Source organism: Bombina bombina, chromosome 3 (assembly GCF_027579735.1).
Source record: "Bombina bombina isolate aBomBom1 chromosome 3, aBomBom1.pri, whole genome shotgun sequence".
NCBI lineage: Eukaryota > Metazoa > Chordata > Amphibia > Anura > Bombinatoridae > Bombina > Bombina bombina.
This window is the reverse complement of record NC_069501.1, coordinates 444,987,013-445,004,562: the sequence shown is the minus strand read 5'-3', so window position 1 is coordinate 445,004,562 and position 17,550 is coordinate 444,987,013. Positions and strand designations below refer to the sequence as shown.

The window sequence follows — 17,550 nt, the reverse complement described above, 5'->3', positions numbered from 1 at the left end:
AGACTAATAGTCCAATGGATGATGTGACAGTCCTGCTTAGGCAGTTTCAGATGGTTTCAAATGATGCACATCCAAAGCAATAGGCTGCTCCTCCAGGGTGTCGTGCCACGACACAGGTCAGGAGAATCTATGGAAAGCAGAATAGAGGGTGCCATAGAGTGCAGATCAAAAACAATTAAAAACAGAACCAAGAAGAGCTGAAGAATCCTACTCACGAAATGTAAAGCACTGATGTGCAATACCAGCAATCCGGAACCACTCGTCGTCCGGTAGACCAAATGATGGTGTCACAAAGAGGGATCCTCGTCTCACCAGGGAGAGTCCAGAGATGCCAGAGAAGGGAGCCTGTACAGCAGTGGTCGGCCCAGCAGGTCCAAAGATACTCCACATAGCCTGATGAAACAGTGTGTTACACTGAGAAACGCGTTGCTGTTTTTATCTTTACAATAAATTTTTAAAAAGTTTTTTTAACTCTCCATCTGCTGCCGAATCATCAATTATTTGATCCTGTGAACTTTCCATCAATTGGAGTTATAGACACTCTACCCTTCCAAGTGGAGTATCTTTGGACCTGCTGGGCCAACCACTGCTGTATAGACTCCCTTCTCTGGCATCTCTGGACTCTCCCTGGTGAGACGAGGATCCCCCTTTGTGACACCATCATTTGGTCTACCGGACGACGAGTGGTTCCGGATTGCTGGCATTGCACATCAGTGCTTTACATCTTGTGAGTAGGATTCTTCAGCTCTTCTTGGTTCTGTTTTTAATTGTTTTTGATCTGCACTATATGGCGCCCTCTATTCTGCTTTCCATAAATGCTCTAATGCATTAGGACCTTTTTATTGCTTGTTTTATGTCCCTTTAATGCCTCTTTTCCCAAGACATACTCCCATCTCCCTACTGATATATACTGTTTCTCTGTATTTAAAGGGACAGTCAAGTCCAAAAAAAACTTTCATGATTTAAATAGGGCATGTAATTTTAAACAACTTCATAATTTACTTTAATCACCAGTTTTACTTTGTTCTCTTGGTATTCTTAGTTGAAAGCTAAACCTAGGGAGGTTCATATGCTAATTTCTTAGACCTTGAAGACCGTCTCTAATCTGAATGCATTTTGACCACTAGAGGGCATTAGTTCATGTGTTTCATATAGATAACATTGAGCTCATGCACGTGAAGTGACCTAGGAGTGAGCACTGACTGGCTAAAATGCAAGTCTGTCAAAAGAACTGAAATTAGGGGGCAGTCTGCAGATGTTTAGATACAAGGTAATTACAAAGGTAAAATGTGTATAATTATAACTGTGTTGGTTATGCAAAACTGGGGAATGGGTAATAAAGGGATTATCTTTCTTTTTAAACAAGAAAAAATCTGGTGTTGACTGTCCCTCTAACTGCAGTGATTGGTTTGAGGCTATTGACATTACCTGGTGCAATTTTCCCATCTAGTGCAGCTGGTCCATCTTTCAGTACATTTTTCACCTGCAGGAACTCATCCGGTCTGTCCCCTCCAATGATTGTGAACCCAAAACCCATGGAACTTTTCTTTAGAGCTGTGCGCAGTAGGGCTCCTTTAAGCTGGGCTGGATCTCTTGTAAAAGGAGACTTTTCAGGGTCTAAACAAGATAGCAATAAATAAATTATTTCAGAACACCATTGATGATTAAATAGAATAAAAAAAAAAAAAAAATATTTAAATAGAATCATAATTAAAAAAAAAAAAAGTAACAATTTAAAGGAATATTAGCCTGTTTCATTGTTGTAAAAAAACACCAAGCACCTGCTTATACTTAATAGAAATCATTGCAATATCTTTTATTCATCAATATAAATGTATTTAAAAAAAAAAAAAAAAAAAAAAAAAAAAAAACATTTGTGCGGTGTCCACTACTTCCTGTCACAGCCTTAGGAGGATGGGGCCTTTGCAAAAAGGCTTTATTTAGTCTGTCATAAAACTTGACTAAATGTAGCCACCAATAAGCAAGTGCTATTAAGGGGTGCTGAACCTAAAATGGGTCGGGCTCCTAAGCTTTACAATCCTGCTTTTAAAATAAAGATAGCAAGAGAACAAAGAAAAATTGATAATAGGAGTAAATTAGAAAGTTGCTTAAAATTGCATGCTCTATCTCAATCATTAAAGAAATCTGGGTTTAGTATCCCTTTAGGTTAAGTATGTGCAGAGTTCAAACAAACAAATTTGCACATAGAAATGAACACCATATTATTTGGGTATAGTATCCCTTTAATGCAACCCATTTTAAAGTGATGGTAAAGTTGCAACGTTTTATGCGCTTATCTAGGTAGCCTATATGTTTATGAACAAAGTCGCTAAGTTTGTTTTGTTTTTTGTATAATTTCTAAATAATAAATGACTAATCTAAAAAATCTGTGTTACTGTACCTTGCTCCTCCCCCGTTGTACTTCCTTCTCTAATATATGTATAATGTAGAGACCGGTCCCACCTGCTCTCTATGTCAGCATCTAGGCTCACTCCCAAGACAGTAAGCTGTGCGCATGCGCAAGTCTAATCTCTCCGTCAGAATGTAAACAATGAAGCATGCTATTCATTGTTTACTATTGTGCTAGAGAGCTGTGTTGCTATTGTTGCGCTGCAATTGTGATCCCCTTGACCAAACGAGCATTCAGAATAAAGTATTAGATGGGATTCCCTAGTATGATCGACGTGCATGCGTTACACGGGAGCGCGCTTTTACTTTGCAAGGCAGAAAAATAGCTTGCGTATGCGCTACAGATAAAGTGGGCGGATTAGCTAAAGTCCTGGTCACCTAACGACCAGGATTTCACCTAGAGGAAAAAGAAAACGTCACAGAAGAAAAAACTATGACACAGAGCCGGGTGGAATACGGGACACTAGGAATCAAATGTTAAAACTGTAAGAACTTTAATGTAATTGATAAAAAAAAAAAAAAAGATGAATGAAAGTAATATTTTTTTCCCTAAAGCTAGCAAATGCCGGTTTGACCGCTGCGCAACTTTACCATCACTTTAATTTCAGTATATTCCTTTAATACAAAATTGTCTTAACACATTATAAAATATGCACTGCACAGAACACAATAGTGACACAGAAAAGAAGCTAAATTTCCCATGGTTACCTGTAAGTAGGTTTCCATCAACTGGAGTCAGATTCAGTTGTCCGAGCTGTTTTTTCCTCTTGGCTTCGAGCACCGGGTTTTCAAACTGCGTTTTTTGGTTGATGTGACTGCAAAACATACGCGCAACTTAATAGTCTCCTACATAACACATTTCAGCTGATTAAACCCAAAACAAATGTGATTCTTTTCCTAACAGTATATTTAGAAACAATGTACAGCTCACAACCGATTTAAAAAAGGCCCTGTAAAAGGACATGGAAGTCAAATTGAAACTTTCAGAGTTAAGATGCAGTGCTTCATTTTAAGAGACTTAGTTTGCTTCTATTATCAAAATTACTTTACTCTATTGGTATCATTTGTTGAAAAGCATTCATAGGTAGGCTCAGGAGCAACAATGCACAGCTGAGAGCTGCACACACATGCCTTTTATCATCATTGGCTCACCAGATGTGTTCAGCTAGCTCCCAGTAGCCAATTTCTGCTCTGGAGCCGACTACAGTTATGTGTTTAAAAGGACACTAAAGACATTTAATGTCCCTCCCTCTAACCATGGGTGCTGCCATTATGGAACCTAGGTTTTACTGCAGATATATGAAGGAGCGTTACTGCACATGTGCAAACATATCAGTATGGAATGTACAGATTTCAAGATGGCGGCGCCCATGACCCTCAGTACTATGTATATAAAATGTATTTTGTGTTTAATGTTCCTTTAAAGGGACAATAACAATAGTAGAGTTATGCCTTACCATGCTACTACGTCTGTCTAATGTGCAGTGTAAAATACTTAAACAAAACTCACTTGTGTTTTTAGTCAAACAGGATCAATCAATCAATCACAATATAGCATTACATATTTTCTTCATCTAAACGTCAGACCCATTATTTACTAAAAGTATATACCATAGATTATCACTCCTTAGATTGGTCACTATATCATTAGATTATAGTATACATTTTAACGTTTTTTCATTTTTTTCTTTTAAACACTTAGGAGACATTAATATATGTTTTTGCACCTAGATAGAATTTGAACGATTTAGAACTGGTAATAGGAATCTATCTTTATCACATCAACTTATTTATATTTATCATTCACATCCTTCATAAACTATCTTCTAATTTATTCACCATAATTTATGCTCAATCAATTAATTGTCCATCACTCGCAGGACTAAACGTTTTAGGAATATTACACTTAGTAAGATAGTAATACACCGTTACTTATAAGGAATATTATCATTTAATTTACACTATTTAATCAACTTTTTTGAAATTATCCAGATTGCTTTTTAGTGCCCTTTTCATACCTTTTTATTTCACTTGTGTTTTTAGCCAAACAGGATCAATCAATCACAATATAGCATTACATATTTTCTTCATCTAAATATTTACTAATCGAGGGCATGTGTATCGTATATGTAAAGAGTGGGAGGAATAATTAAAGCGAATGATTACCAGTGTACCTATGATTACTAAAGTCATTATTTTGTAAAAACAGTAAAATACTCCAGCATGTGCAGTCATTTGGTTTTAGAGTGACACGTGCTCTCATTTCTATCTTATAGACTCCCCTCTTACAAAGCTGTCACAGTAACTCGCACTCTCAAATTAACCAGACTCCCATGATATTTCTGCAAGCGCATTCTGCCACGCAATTACATGTTTAGCAGTTCATGAGTAATGTGCTTCATTCTAAGGGAATAAAGATAATTAACCCCTTTGCAGAGACTGCAAAGAAATACGTGTATATATATATTCATTGGCTTCCTTTGTTACGATATTTATTATACTATTCTATGGGCTAGATTTATCAAGGGCTAGGAGAATTTTATAAAAAAAAAAATTGCACATATTCCTAAACGCTAAACCACCTTATATTTGTAAAATAAGATTGGCACTATTTCAAATTGCCATAAACGGGGCAAAATCAGTAAATGCTCGTCCCAAAAAAACTATTACTAGCCAGAATAGAGGAGTTGTTGATATTAGAGGGGTATGGTTATTTTAAAAATCAGAACTTAGACATTTTATCACAATATTAAATTTTATTGGGAACAATATATCCAGTCCAAGGTATGAATTGGGGTTTTGATGGTTTCTGGGGTCCTCCATCCTTCATATAATAGTATCTGTTTTTATTGTAAAAGTAATGCGCTGAAACCTGTTTTATTGAAATTTTTAATAAAGAATATATAAACAAAAAAAAAAAAAATTGCACGTATTAATTTGTGCTGTTTGGAAGGCGAGCTGGGGCGAATTCTGATGAATTTCTCCACAAGAAAAAAGGAAGTTCTGATTTATTTTTTCAAACCCATGTTTCTTTTAGGTAGTAGTTTTTGCCCTTTTCAAGTAATTTTTTACATTTGGGTTTTAATTACATGGGGAAAATATGCGCATTAATTTTATCGAGACTATTGTGTGTTATGGTTACAACACAAATTTTAAATTAAAAATGTATTAGTATAACACATTCAAAATTGTTTATAGAATTTTCGTTCTTTGTGGTGTAATTTTGCATTCTATATCTGGCATATGTATCTAGCCAAAGATAGACCTGCTAGAATCAGAAAGTTCTACATCAGAAATGGATGTGAACACGACACAAGCTCAAAGAAATGATTTCTAATGCTGTTCTCCTCAGTACCTATGGAAAACTATAATGTGCGTATTTGTAGAACTTTGAATTCTCCAAAGGCACAATTTATTTTATAAATTGGTAACTGGGTGTAATGCTAAGGCGGACTAAGAAATGCGACTAAAAATAGCAAATTTAACGCAATTTGCATTAATAAATCAGAGGAATCAGTGGTATGCGGATGTATAGGCGCACTTTTAGAAGAATTGCTTTGTTTGTACACTGCCATCTCCAGCCCTGGCGACATTGCACATCTCGCCATTCCCGCCCCTCAGGTTATTGCGCATCCCGCCATTTCCACCTCTAAGGTTATAGCGCATATCACCCATCTCAGTGGTCACTGTGCATCCTGCCATCTCCAACCCCATGGCGACATAGCTCATCCCGCCATCTTCACTATAAGCAGATATTGTGCATCCCACTAGCTCCACTCCTGGGGACATTGTGCATCCCACCATCTCCCCCCCTCCCGCAGTCATTGAACTTCCCGCCATCTACGCCCCTAGAGACATTGCGCATTCAGCTATCTCCACCCCTGGGGACATTGTGCATCCTGTCACCTCAACCACTGGGGACTTTGTTCATCGTACAATCTTCACCCCTAAGACCACTGCACATCCCGCCATCTCCACCCCTGGGGACACTACCACATGGCCATCTCCACCTTGCGGTCACTGTGCAGCTTGTCATCTACAACCTTGGGGACATTGCGCATACCGCCATCCCTATCCCTGCGGTCATTATGTATCCTGCCATTTCTATCCCTGTGGTTATTGTGCATACCCCAACCCCCCCTGGGGACATTACACATCCCGCCATCTCCACCCCTGGGGACATTACACATCCCGCCATCTCCACCCCTGGGGACATTGCACACCCCGCATTCTTCCCCCCTGGGACATTGTGCACCCCTCCATCTCCATCCCTGGGCCCCCCTTATGGTAGTGTCCATCCCAGTATGTTTACAGTTGGACAGTCACTGTGCACCCCGCCATCTCCAGCCCTGCAGTCATTGCACATCCCACCATCTCCACCCTTGAGGGCATTGCTCATTCCGCATCCCCATCCCCAGCAGTCGTACATCCTGCCATCGCTACCCCTGCGGTCATTGCACATCTCTCCACCCTGAGGGACATTGTGCCATCGCTAATCCTGGGGGCATTGTGCATGCCCCCATCTCCACCCATGGGAACATTGCACACCCTCCATCTCCACCCCTGGGCCCCCCTTGAGTTAGTATGCATCCCAGTATGTCCACACCTGAGCGCTTGTGTATCCTACCTGTGAATCTCTCCATAAACTAAAAACAATTACAGAATATTGGATAGTTCTACAAACTAGGAATAAATCTACAGCAGAAGTGACAAAAATCAGTTTCCATCACATTTAAGGGAACATCAAGGAGTAAGAAAAGGCTTTCATGTGCAAGAGCATTCACTTTTTGAACTAACCTATGTATTTAATCTGCAAAGGGGGTTAAACACAAAGTCAACACATTACTGGTCCCTATCTGAGGGTTAAACATATAGTTATGGTGTGCAATAGTAAAATACCGTTGCACATTTAATGATTGCTTCTTCATGACCTTTTAAACTTCGATTGCAACTAGAACTTAACTTTTTTTTTTCTTTTTTGTCAGACATCAATATAAAAAATAACAGGAGTATGTTAAAGGCAGAGGCCAGAACATGTTTGAAGACCATGGACAAGTTTCTAGGATTTGCCACAGCACTTGGTTCAGTCTCAAAGAGGATATAATTATTTGATGGCAACGAAATAAATTCTGCACATTTAATTCCTGTCCCAGGTACCCTGATAGCATCAGGAAGTTGCAGATTCTCACTATATAGCTTGTTCCAAGATTTTACTCTCAGAGGTAGTTAAATATTCATACGCAGGCTACAGAGGCAGCCGGATCAAACACCTCAGCCAATTCTGTATTAGTCCGACAACCAAGCCGCCGGCAAAAAGAATCAAGCAGAGCTCCAAATTGTAAGCTTTTCACAGAGCTTAACTCCACAAGAGCAATAACTATCTAGAACAATCCTTTGGATACATATTTATCATACAGAATTGCTATTTTTTTCTCTTCTTTACTTTGCAATGTTGTAAAAAAAAAATATATATATATACTGTATATATATTCTAAAATCATGGTTTGACCTGTACTGTTAAACAGATTTGCCAGGTGTATAATAACAAACATTTACATATATGCTAACAGTTTTATTTAAAGGGGCTGTAAACAAAAGAAAGGGGCTGTAAACAAAAGATATCGATCATGAAACTGATCAAGAACACATCTTAATGTTTTATTTTTGTATGAAAAAAAGGTAATGTTAATGTTGTTTATTTAGCTTTGGAAACAAACAGGAAGTGCATATGTACAATGGGATCTCACGGGCTGACTGCTCACTAGTTGATAAATTGAACTTACAAAACTTTATTGGTAAACAGCAATACACCTTCAAGCATAAAACCCAAGAAATAAAATGCACTTTTTTCTCATCAGCTAAGGAACATCCATTTTACAATACACTAAGGGCCAGATTATGAGTGGAGAGCTAACAGTTAAAGGGACACAAAACCTACATTTTGTATTTCCCGATTCAGATGGAGCATACAATTGTAAACATTCAAATTTACTTCTTTTATCAAATCTTGTTTTTCTTGTTATCCTTGGTTGAGAAGCAGTTTTTCAACAGTGTTATGCAATAGCAAAAGCAATAGAGGGCAGCACTATTTCCTGTTATGTAGTGCTCAAGACGTGCACTGTAGGTACCTATTCAACAAAGAACAACATGAGAATGAAGCTAATTTGATAATAGAAGTAAATTGGAAATGTTTTTAAAATTATGTTTTCGTTATCTGAATCATGAAAGAAAAAAAAAATGTGTTTCATGTCCCTTTAAACCCAACATTTTTCTTTAATAATTCAGTTAGAGAGCAAACAATTTTAAACAACTTTCCAATTTATGTCTATTATAAAATGTGCCTTATTCTCTTGGTATACTTTGTTGAAGAAACAGAAATGCACTACTGGGAGCTAGCTGTACACACCGTGTGAGCCAAAGGCAACAGGCACATATCTGCAGCCAACAATCAGCAGCTTGTTCCCAGTAGTGCATTACTGCTCCTCACCATACCTAGGTATGCCTTTCAATAAAGGGCACAAGAAGAACAAAGCAAATTAGATAACAGAAGTAAATTGATAAGTTGTTTAAAAAGTGCATGAAGTATGAAAGTTTACTGTCCCTTTAATTGGATATGAACCCCTCAATTTTTCTTTTGTGATTCAGACAGAGCATCCAATGTTACAAATTAGGAAGAGGATTGATTTCATATTTAAAAAAAATAAAAAATAGAAAACAGTAAATTACAGTAAAGAATACACAGAACTGGTATTGCAGTATTTGTGCCTATCCAAAAATACTGCAGTCATTTTAAAAATACCCTCTTTCAGCTAAAGCAATGACAACAAATTACAAGTTAATAATATGCTGGCTCTGCATCTCCAGCGTGCAGACTCTGAGATCAACACCTTGTGCATGCAACTAATTCTAATCAGTGAGCAAGCAGTGGTGTTTGTTGCTAATGTGCTCAGTGTGCTCACATGCATATAGTACATGCACCAATCAGTGGCTTTGTATGCTCCAGGATTACCACCAACAAGGCAATCTTAAAGGGACATTAAACACTTTGAGATGGTAATATAAAATTATAAATCGTATATATTTAAAAATGTCTGCAATATACTTTCATTATTAATTTTGTACCCATTTCCTGTAATTCCATCTGAAATTGTGAGGATTTCAGTTCCTGTTAGAAATGGAAGTATAGAACACTGTTATATTCCACACAGTCATTGGCTGCACACTCTAGTGACCTATTTATAACTGTCCCTTATTGGCCACAGCAGAGAAGGTAACCTAAGTTACAACATGACAGCTCCCATTGTTTTATAGACACTAAAACTTTACACTTATTTTGTCAATCCCATCCATGGCTGCTTCTAATATGTGAAAATAAAGGATTGTGCTTTCATTTATATTGACATTTTTGAGAAGACAATTATTTTGGTTTAATTGTGGATTAGTTGTTGTATGAGAGGGTGGCGGATTTGCCCTTAATACTAGTTACTTGTCACATTACACTACGGAGATTTATTATTCTTGGATTGATTAATCTTGTCTACTAACGTGTAGTGTTGTATTCCCCCTCTCCTCATTGGTTGTAAGTCCACAATGTGTTACTGTGTTCTCACCGTTGGACTATTCAGTTTTATGACCATTTATATGGAGGGTCTGATTACGTGACCAGATCTTGTACTGTATTAATTTCCATCACTTTCGTCCATACCTTCAAAACAGTCTCCTACACTTAAAGGGACAGGAAGCCCACACTATTTATTTCATGATTCAGATAAAGCACGCAAGTTTAAAAAACTTTCTAATTTACTTCTATTATCAAATGTTCTTTGTTCTTTTGCTATTCTTTGTTGAAAACCAGGGATGTAAGCTCAAGAATGTGCATGTGTCTGGTGCAGTTTTGCAAGAATGTTATACATTTACAAGAGCAGTAGATTGCAGCACTATTTCCTGATATGTAGAACTCCAGACACCAACCAAGGTACAGTATATTAAATAAAGAATACATTGGAACAAAGCAAATCTGATAATAGATAAATTGTATGCTCTGTCTTAATCACAAAAGAAAAGTTTTGGCTTTCATATCCCTTTAAGAACTCAGATTTTCCAACTGAAATTTCATATATACCTAAAACCATTAGCAATATACACAACTTGATTTATTTACTGACAGAAGTGTCTAAAAACTGCTCGCTACATCTCAGAAGGATACTATAAATGAGAGCATCTTAAGTCAATGTTTACAATACCACCAACTACACCATTTTCTTAATACGTCAACATAATTTGGCTCTAGAAAAGTATTATTTAATCTCAGATTATTTCGATTTTTATTATAGCAGGACATTTATCTGGGAATAAAGACCTGGTTCAGACCACAGCAGACATATTGATTGCGCCTCTATTGATATGAACATTTTATTGACCAGGCTTTAAAGGACCAGTCAACACAGTAGATTTGCATAATCAACAAATGCAAGTTAACAAGACAATGCAATAGCACTTAGTCTGAACTTCAAATGAGTAGTAGATTTTTTTTCTGACAATTTTAAAACATGTCTTTTTCCACTCCCCCTGTACCATGTGACAGCCATCAGCCAATCACAAATGCACACATGTACCATGTGACAGCCATCAGCCATTCACAAATGTATAGATGTACCATGTGACAGCCATCAGCCATTCACAAATGCATACACACTTATTCTTGCACATGCTCAGTAGGAGCTGGTGACTCAAAAAGTTTAAACATAAAAAGACTGTGCACATTTAGTTAATGGAAGTAAATTGCAAAGTTGTTTAAAATGTCATGCTCTATCTGAATAATGAAAGTTTAATTTTGATTGAGCGTCCCTTTAAGTTCATCTCGGGTGTGGAATTAGTCCTCCTTCTCATCTGTCTTCAAGGCCTCTGGCTTTGCCATCCAGTTTCCATAGTAAAAATAGTAGAAAATAATTTGTTTTGCTTTTGACTATTAATATCTTTCGTGTGTGTATTTTAACAGTATTATGTGTGTGTTTTTGCTTAATTCCCATCACCCCATATTTTCCTCCCCCTTTTTTGGAACCGCCTCCTATGTTTATAACTAGCCAATAAGAATTGGATCTGTGGCAGCCATTCTCCTTCAACTACACATGAGCCAAAAGGCAGTAGGTACCCCAGCAAATTAAGGAGTCACAGCTGATGGCTGTATATGACCATATGACCCCAATTAAAGGGATACTGAACCCACAATTTTTTCTTTCACAATTCAGATAGAGTATGTAAATTAAATCAACTTTCTAATTTAATCCTATTATTAATTTTTCTTCACTCTCTTATTATCTTTATCTTTACCCTAAATAGCGCTTGCTGATAGGTGGGTACATTTAACCACCAATCAGCAAGCTGTAGCCAGGTTCTGAACCAAAGATGGGCCGGCTCGTAAGCTTACATTCCTGCTTTTTCAAATAAAGATAACAAGAGAACGAAGAAAAAATAACAGGCGTAAATTAGAAAGTTACTTAAAATTGTATGCTGTATCATGAAAGAAAGAAAAAATTGGGTTCAGTATCCCTTTAATTCTAAATTATTTGAAATGTTATATTCATATACTGCAAAAACAGTACTTGTATTATAAGTACCTTCTCATCAATAATCTGATGAACATACATTTTAAAGTATACTTACAGTTTTTATCTCCTTTTTCACATCAAAAAATGAAGCAATTTCTATAGAGAACAACTGCTATCAAAATTTAGCACCCTTCTGCTACACTTCCTTCATTATATTTGCAATGTTTTCTCCCCACTGGGCTTACTTGCCAATAAAAATCTTTATGGGCACTATTTAGGAAATATATATATACCATTAGTAAGATGTGTAGCTCAACTGGGGAATTTGCTGTGACTTTACAAGTTCATTATTAAACATTTTGCCTCTGATCCTACTTTCCATTTCCTTTCAAGGGTTGGGTAATCCAGCGTGACAAAACTTTTGGACAGAGCCTGCTGAAATGACTTGAATGCATGACAGAAGTCATTAGCCTTGCTATCCCTTGCTACAAAATAAATTAGCTTTTTTTTTTTTTTTTAATAGCAGCAAGTTAAAGGGACATGAAACAACTTTCACGATTCTGAAACAGCAACCAATTTGAAAATAAAACAATCTTTATAATTGGCTAACATAATAAAATGTATTTTGTTCTCTTGCTATCCTTTGTTGAAAAGCATACCTAGATAGGCAAAAAAGCAGCAATGCACTACTGGGATCTATCTGGCAAATATGGTCAGCTAGGTCCGAGCGGTGCGTTGCTGTTTTGTAACTCACTTTTATTTATTATAATTTATTTATATAGTGCCACAATATTCTGTTTCACTGGGTACAGATATAGGGGGTATACAATTACAAGGATTTATCATGAGTTTAACCCTTTTGTAGAAGTTAAAGGGACACTAACGTTTAAATGAAATGTTCATGATTTAAATACAGTATGACATCACTTCAATATAATATGCTTTGTTCTCTTATATTCATTGTTGAACACTAAATCTAAGTAGGTGTATAGGTGCACGGGACCGTGCATGCGCTTGCAACTATGTATAACATTGCTGTGAACATTGTGCAAACACTGCTGCCAGTTGGCTAAAGACAAATGTACACTCCAGAGTTTGCCTAGGAATAGCCTTTAGCAAAGGATACCAAAAGAATTAAGCAAATTGATAATACAGTTGCTTAAAATTTCTTGCTGTATCCAATCCATTTAAGTTTAATTTAGTCTTCAACATCCCTTTAAACCAAGTTATATGCAAGAAACAATGCAACATTGTTGCAAAACTGCTGCCATTTAGCATGTCCCTGAAGTTACCTAGGTATGCTTTTCAACAAAGGAAACAAAAAGATAAAAGCAAACAGGAATGTTTTTTCTAAAATAGTTTGCTCTGTTTGAATCATGAACTGTATTTTTAAATTATGAGTTTTATGTCCATTTAATCAAAACGGGTGTACGATAACAACACTAAAAAAAGATGTCATGTTGTGCTTTTGTGCAATAACCTTGTAGTTCAATCAATATAATGGATTCGGTCTCTATGTTGTTATAGGAACTTCTACTTCACATCATATTGCAGAAATTATTTAAAATCGATGATGCTTTTCATTCTTTTGTTTATATGTTTAGTGCATTTCCAAATCTGCTTCTCATATATTAGATCAGAAAAGTAGTTTCCTAAAACAAAAAACAGTTTTAGGGTTTCAAAAGTACTTCTAGAACATCAGGATTAAAATAGATTTGCCACCTTTTATGTAGCCATATCATGGGCCTGTTTTTGAAGGTGCATACAGACATTGCATATACAATAGAGGAACACACTGTGCATGAGCAATAGCGCATCACACTCTGTACACAGAACATTCTCTCTCCCCTAACTGGCATCCATACCTGCTGCTCTCTGCCCCCAGCACTGCGAGCAAATGCTGCTGCTGTAAGCTATGCTCCAGCTCCTCCTATCACTAGCTCTGAAGGAATTTGGTGCATCTGCACTCCTATTATCTATCCAATAAGCTTGAGACAAATTATCACTCCATTTCTTCCCAAGCACCATATGTAGTAGATGAGGTGGCACCTGATGATCTCTCTGTTTTTCCCAGCACCATATGTGGAAGATGAGGCTGTACCTGTTCTCCTTGGGCCCAATGTTGAAAGCATCATCACCATAGCGCTATGTTATAAAGGTATCCACATTGTGATCAAGATTGCAAGATAAAATGTTCTATAAGGGATGAAACAAACCTATATAAGCTAGTGGTTTGTGGGTATAATATGCACATGTATATACTGGGCTAGATTACAAATGGCGCATTAAAGTTAACGTGCGTGCACCATATAGCAATATCACCCCCGCGGTAACTTGAGGTTGTGCCTGATGATCTCTCTTTCTTCCCCAGCACCATAGGAACTAAATGAGGTTGTGCCTGATGATCTCTCTTCTCCAGTACCATAGGCACTATATAAGGGTTGTGCCTGATGATCTCTCTTATCCAGCAGTGTAGGCACTATATGAGGTTGTGCCTGATGATCTCTCTTCTCTAGCACTGTAGGCACTATATGAGATTGTGCCTGATGATCTCTCTTATCCAGCACTGTAGGCACTGAGTTTGTTTCGGATTATCTCTTCTCCAGCAGTGTAGGCACTATATGATGTTGTTCCTGATGATCTCTCTTCTCCAGCACTGTAGGCACTATATGAGGCTGTGCCTGATGATCTCTCTTCTCCAGCACTGTAGGCACCATATGAGGTTGTTCCTGATGATCTCTCTTATCCAGCACTGTAGGCACTGAGTTTGTACCTGATTATCTCTTCTCAAGCACCATAGGCACTATATGAGGTTGTGCCTGATGATCTCTCTTATCCAGTAGTGTAGGCACTATATGAGGTTGTGCCTGATGCTCTCTCTTCTCCAGCACTGTAGGCACCATATTAGGTTGTTCCTGATTACATCTCTTCTCCAGCACTGTAGGCACTATATGAGGTTGTGCTGGGGATCTCTCTTATCCAGCACTGTAGGCACTAGATTTGTACCTGATTATCTCTTCTCCAGCAGTGTAGGCACTATATGAGGTTGTGCCTGATGATCTCTCTTCTCCAGCACTGTAGGCACCATATGAGGTTGTGCCGGATGATCTCTCTTCTCCAGCACTGTAGGCACCATATGAGGTTGTGCCTGATGATCTCTCTTCCCTAGCACTATAGGCACCATATGAGGTTGTGCCTGATGATCTCTCTTCTCCAGCACTGTAGGCACTATATGAGGCTGTGCCTGATGATCTCTCTGTCTTCTCCAGTACAGTAGGAACTATATGAGGTTGTGCCTGATCTCTCTGTCTTCTCAAGCACTGTAGGCACTACATGAGGTTGTTATCCACAGTACTAAAACATAACTTTCAATTATATAAATAGGTTAAAACCAACAGGCTTTTCCATAAGCCATCAGAATTAAATCCAATTGGTTAAAAGCATTTTATAAACTTCCTGGACCAACAAATTAAAAGAAATCTACAACCGGATTCCTTCGGTTAACTCCAGAGCAGGACTGGACCATCTGGATAAGCAAAGGGTTTAGTAAAGTGTAAACAAAGCACAGATAACAAGCAAGCTAGAGAATACCCAACACCATTCAAACTGCTCAAGCAGGAGAACTCTGTATAGGTAACTGACAGGGGGTAAAGAGTCAGGGTTTCTTGGGAGACTTATGGAACTATGGCTGACTCTTTATCTACCCCCTGTCAGTTACCTATACAGAGTTCTCCTGCTTGAGCAGTTTGAATGGTGTTGGGTATTCTCTAGCTTGCTTGTTATCTGTGCTTTGTTTACACTTTACTAAACCCTTTGCTTATCCAGATGGTCCAGTCCTGCTCTGGAGTTAACCGAAGGAATCCGGTTGTAGATTTCTTTTAATTTGTTGGTCCAGGAAGTTTCTAAAATGCTTTTAACCAATTGGATTTGATTCTGATGGCTTATGGAAAAGCCTTTTGGTTTTAACCTATTTATATAATTGAAAGTTATGTTTTAGTACTGTGGATAACAACCTCATGTAGTGCCTACAGTGCTTGAGAAGACAGAGAGATCATCAGGCACAACCTCATATAGTTCCTACTGTACTGGAGAAGAGAGAGATCATGCGGCACAACCTCATATAGAGCCTACAATGCTGGAGAAGAGAGATCATCAGGCACAATCTCATATAGTGCCTACAGTGCTGGAGAAGAGAGATCATCAGGCACAACCTCATATGGTGCCTACAGTGCTGGAGAAGAGAGATCATCAGGCACAACATCATATATTGCCTACAGTGCTGGAGAAGAGAGATCATCAGGCACAACATCATATATTGCCTACAGTGCTGGAGAAGAGATAATCAGGTACAAACTCAGTGCCTACAGTGCTGGATAAGAGAGACCATCAGGCACAACCTCATAGTGCATATTGTGCTGGAGAAGACAGAGATCATCAGCCACAGCCTCATAAAGTGCCTACAGTGCTGGAGAAGAGAGATCATCAGGCACAACATAATATAGTGCCTACACTGCTGGAGAAGAGATAATCAGGTACAAACTCGGTGCCTACAGTGTTGGATAAGAGAGATCATCAGGCACAACCTTATATAGTGCCTACACTGCTGGATAAGAGAGATCATCAAGCACAATCTCACGTTGATGCATATACCTTAAAAAGGATTATCCTTAGGGTTTCTTGGGAGATTTATGGAACTATGGCTAAGGATAATCCTTTTTAAGGTATATGCATCAACGTGAGATTGTGCTTGATGATCTCTCTTATCCAGCAGTGTAGGCACTATATAAGGTTGTGCCTGATTATCTCTCTTATCCAGCACTGTAGGCACCGAGTTTGTACCTGATTATCTCTTCTCCAGCAGTGTAGGCACTATATTATGTTGTGCCTGATGATCTCTCTTCTCCAGCACTGTAGGCACTTTATGAGGCTGTGGCTGATGATCTCTGTCTTCTCCAGCACAATATGCACTATGAGGTTGTGCCTGACGGTCTCTCTTATCCAGCACTGTAGGCACTGAGTTTGTACCTGATTATCTCTTCTCCAGCACTGTAGGCAATATATGATATTGTGCCTGATGATCTCTCTTCTTCAGCACTATAGGCACCATATGAGGTTGTGCCTGATGATCTCTCTTCTCCAGCACTGTAGGCACTATATGAGATTGTGCCTGATGATCTCTCTGTCTTCTCAAGCACTGTAGGCACTACATGAGGTTGTTATCCACAGTACTAAAACATAACTTTCAATTATATAAATAGGTTAAAACCAACAGGCTTTTCCATAAGCCATCAGAATCAAATCCAATTGGTTAAAAGCATTTTGGAAACTTCCTGGACCAACAAATAAAAAGAATCTACAACCGGATTCCTTAGGTTAACTCCAGAGCAGGACTGGACCATCTGGATAAGCAAAGGGTTTAGTAAAGTGTAAACAAAGCACAGATAACAAGCAAGCTAGAGAATACCCAACACCATTCAAACTGCTCAAGCAGGAGAACTCTGTATAGGTAACTGACAGGGGGTAGATAAAGAGTCAGCCATAGTTCCATAAATCTCCAAAGAAACCCTAAGGATAATCCTTTTTAAGGTATATG

The 17,550-nt window shown here is 38.1% G+C and overlaps 1 protein-coding gene across 2 annotated transcripts in view; it reads right to left on the bottom strand.

The window, feature by feature from the left end:
- The window catches only part of MAGI3 (membrane associated guanylate kinase, WW and PDZ domain containing 3), a 592,065-nt gene that overhangs the window by 143,842 nt on the left and 430,673 nt on the right, over window positions 1-17,550 (bottom strand). For both annotated transcript variants that reach the window (XM_053706657.1, XM_053706658.1), the window contains exons 8-9: window positions 3,118-3,224; window positions 1,429-1,617 (exon numbers count right to left, since the gene is read on the bottom strand). In XM_053706657.1, coding sequence (XP_053562632.1) covers window positions 1,429-1,617; window positions 3,118-3,224 — 296 coding nt within the window. The remainder of the gene's footprint in view (window positions 1-1,428; window positions 1,618-3,117; window positions 3,225-17,550) is intronic.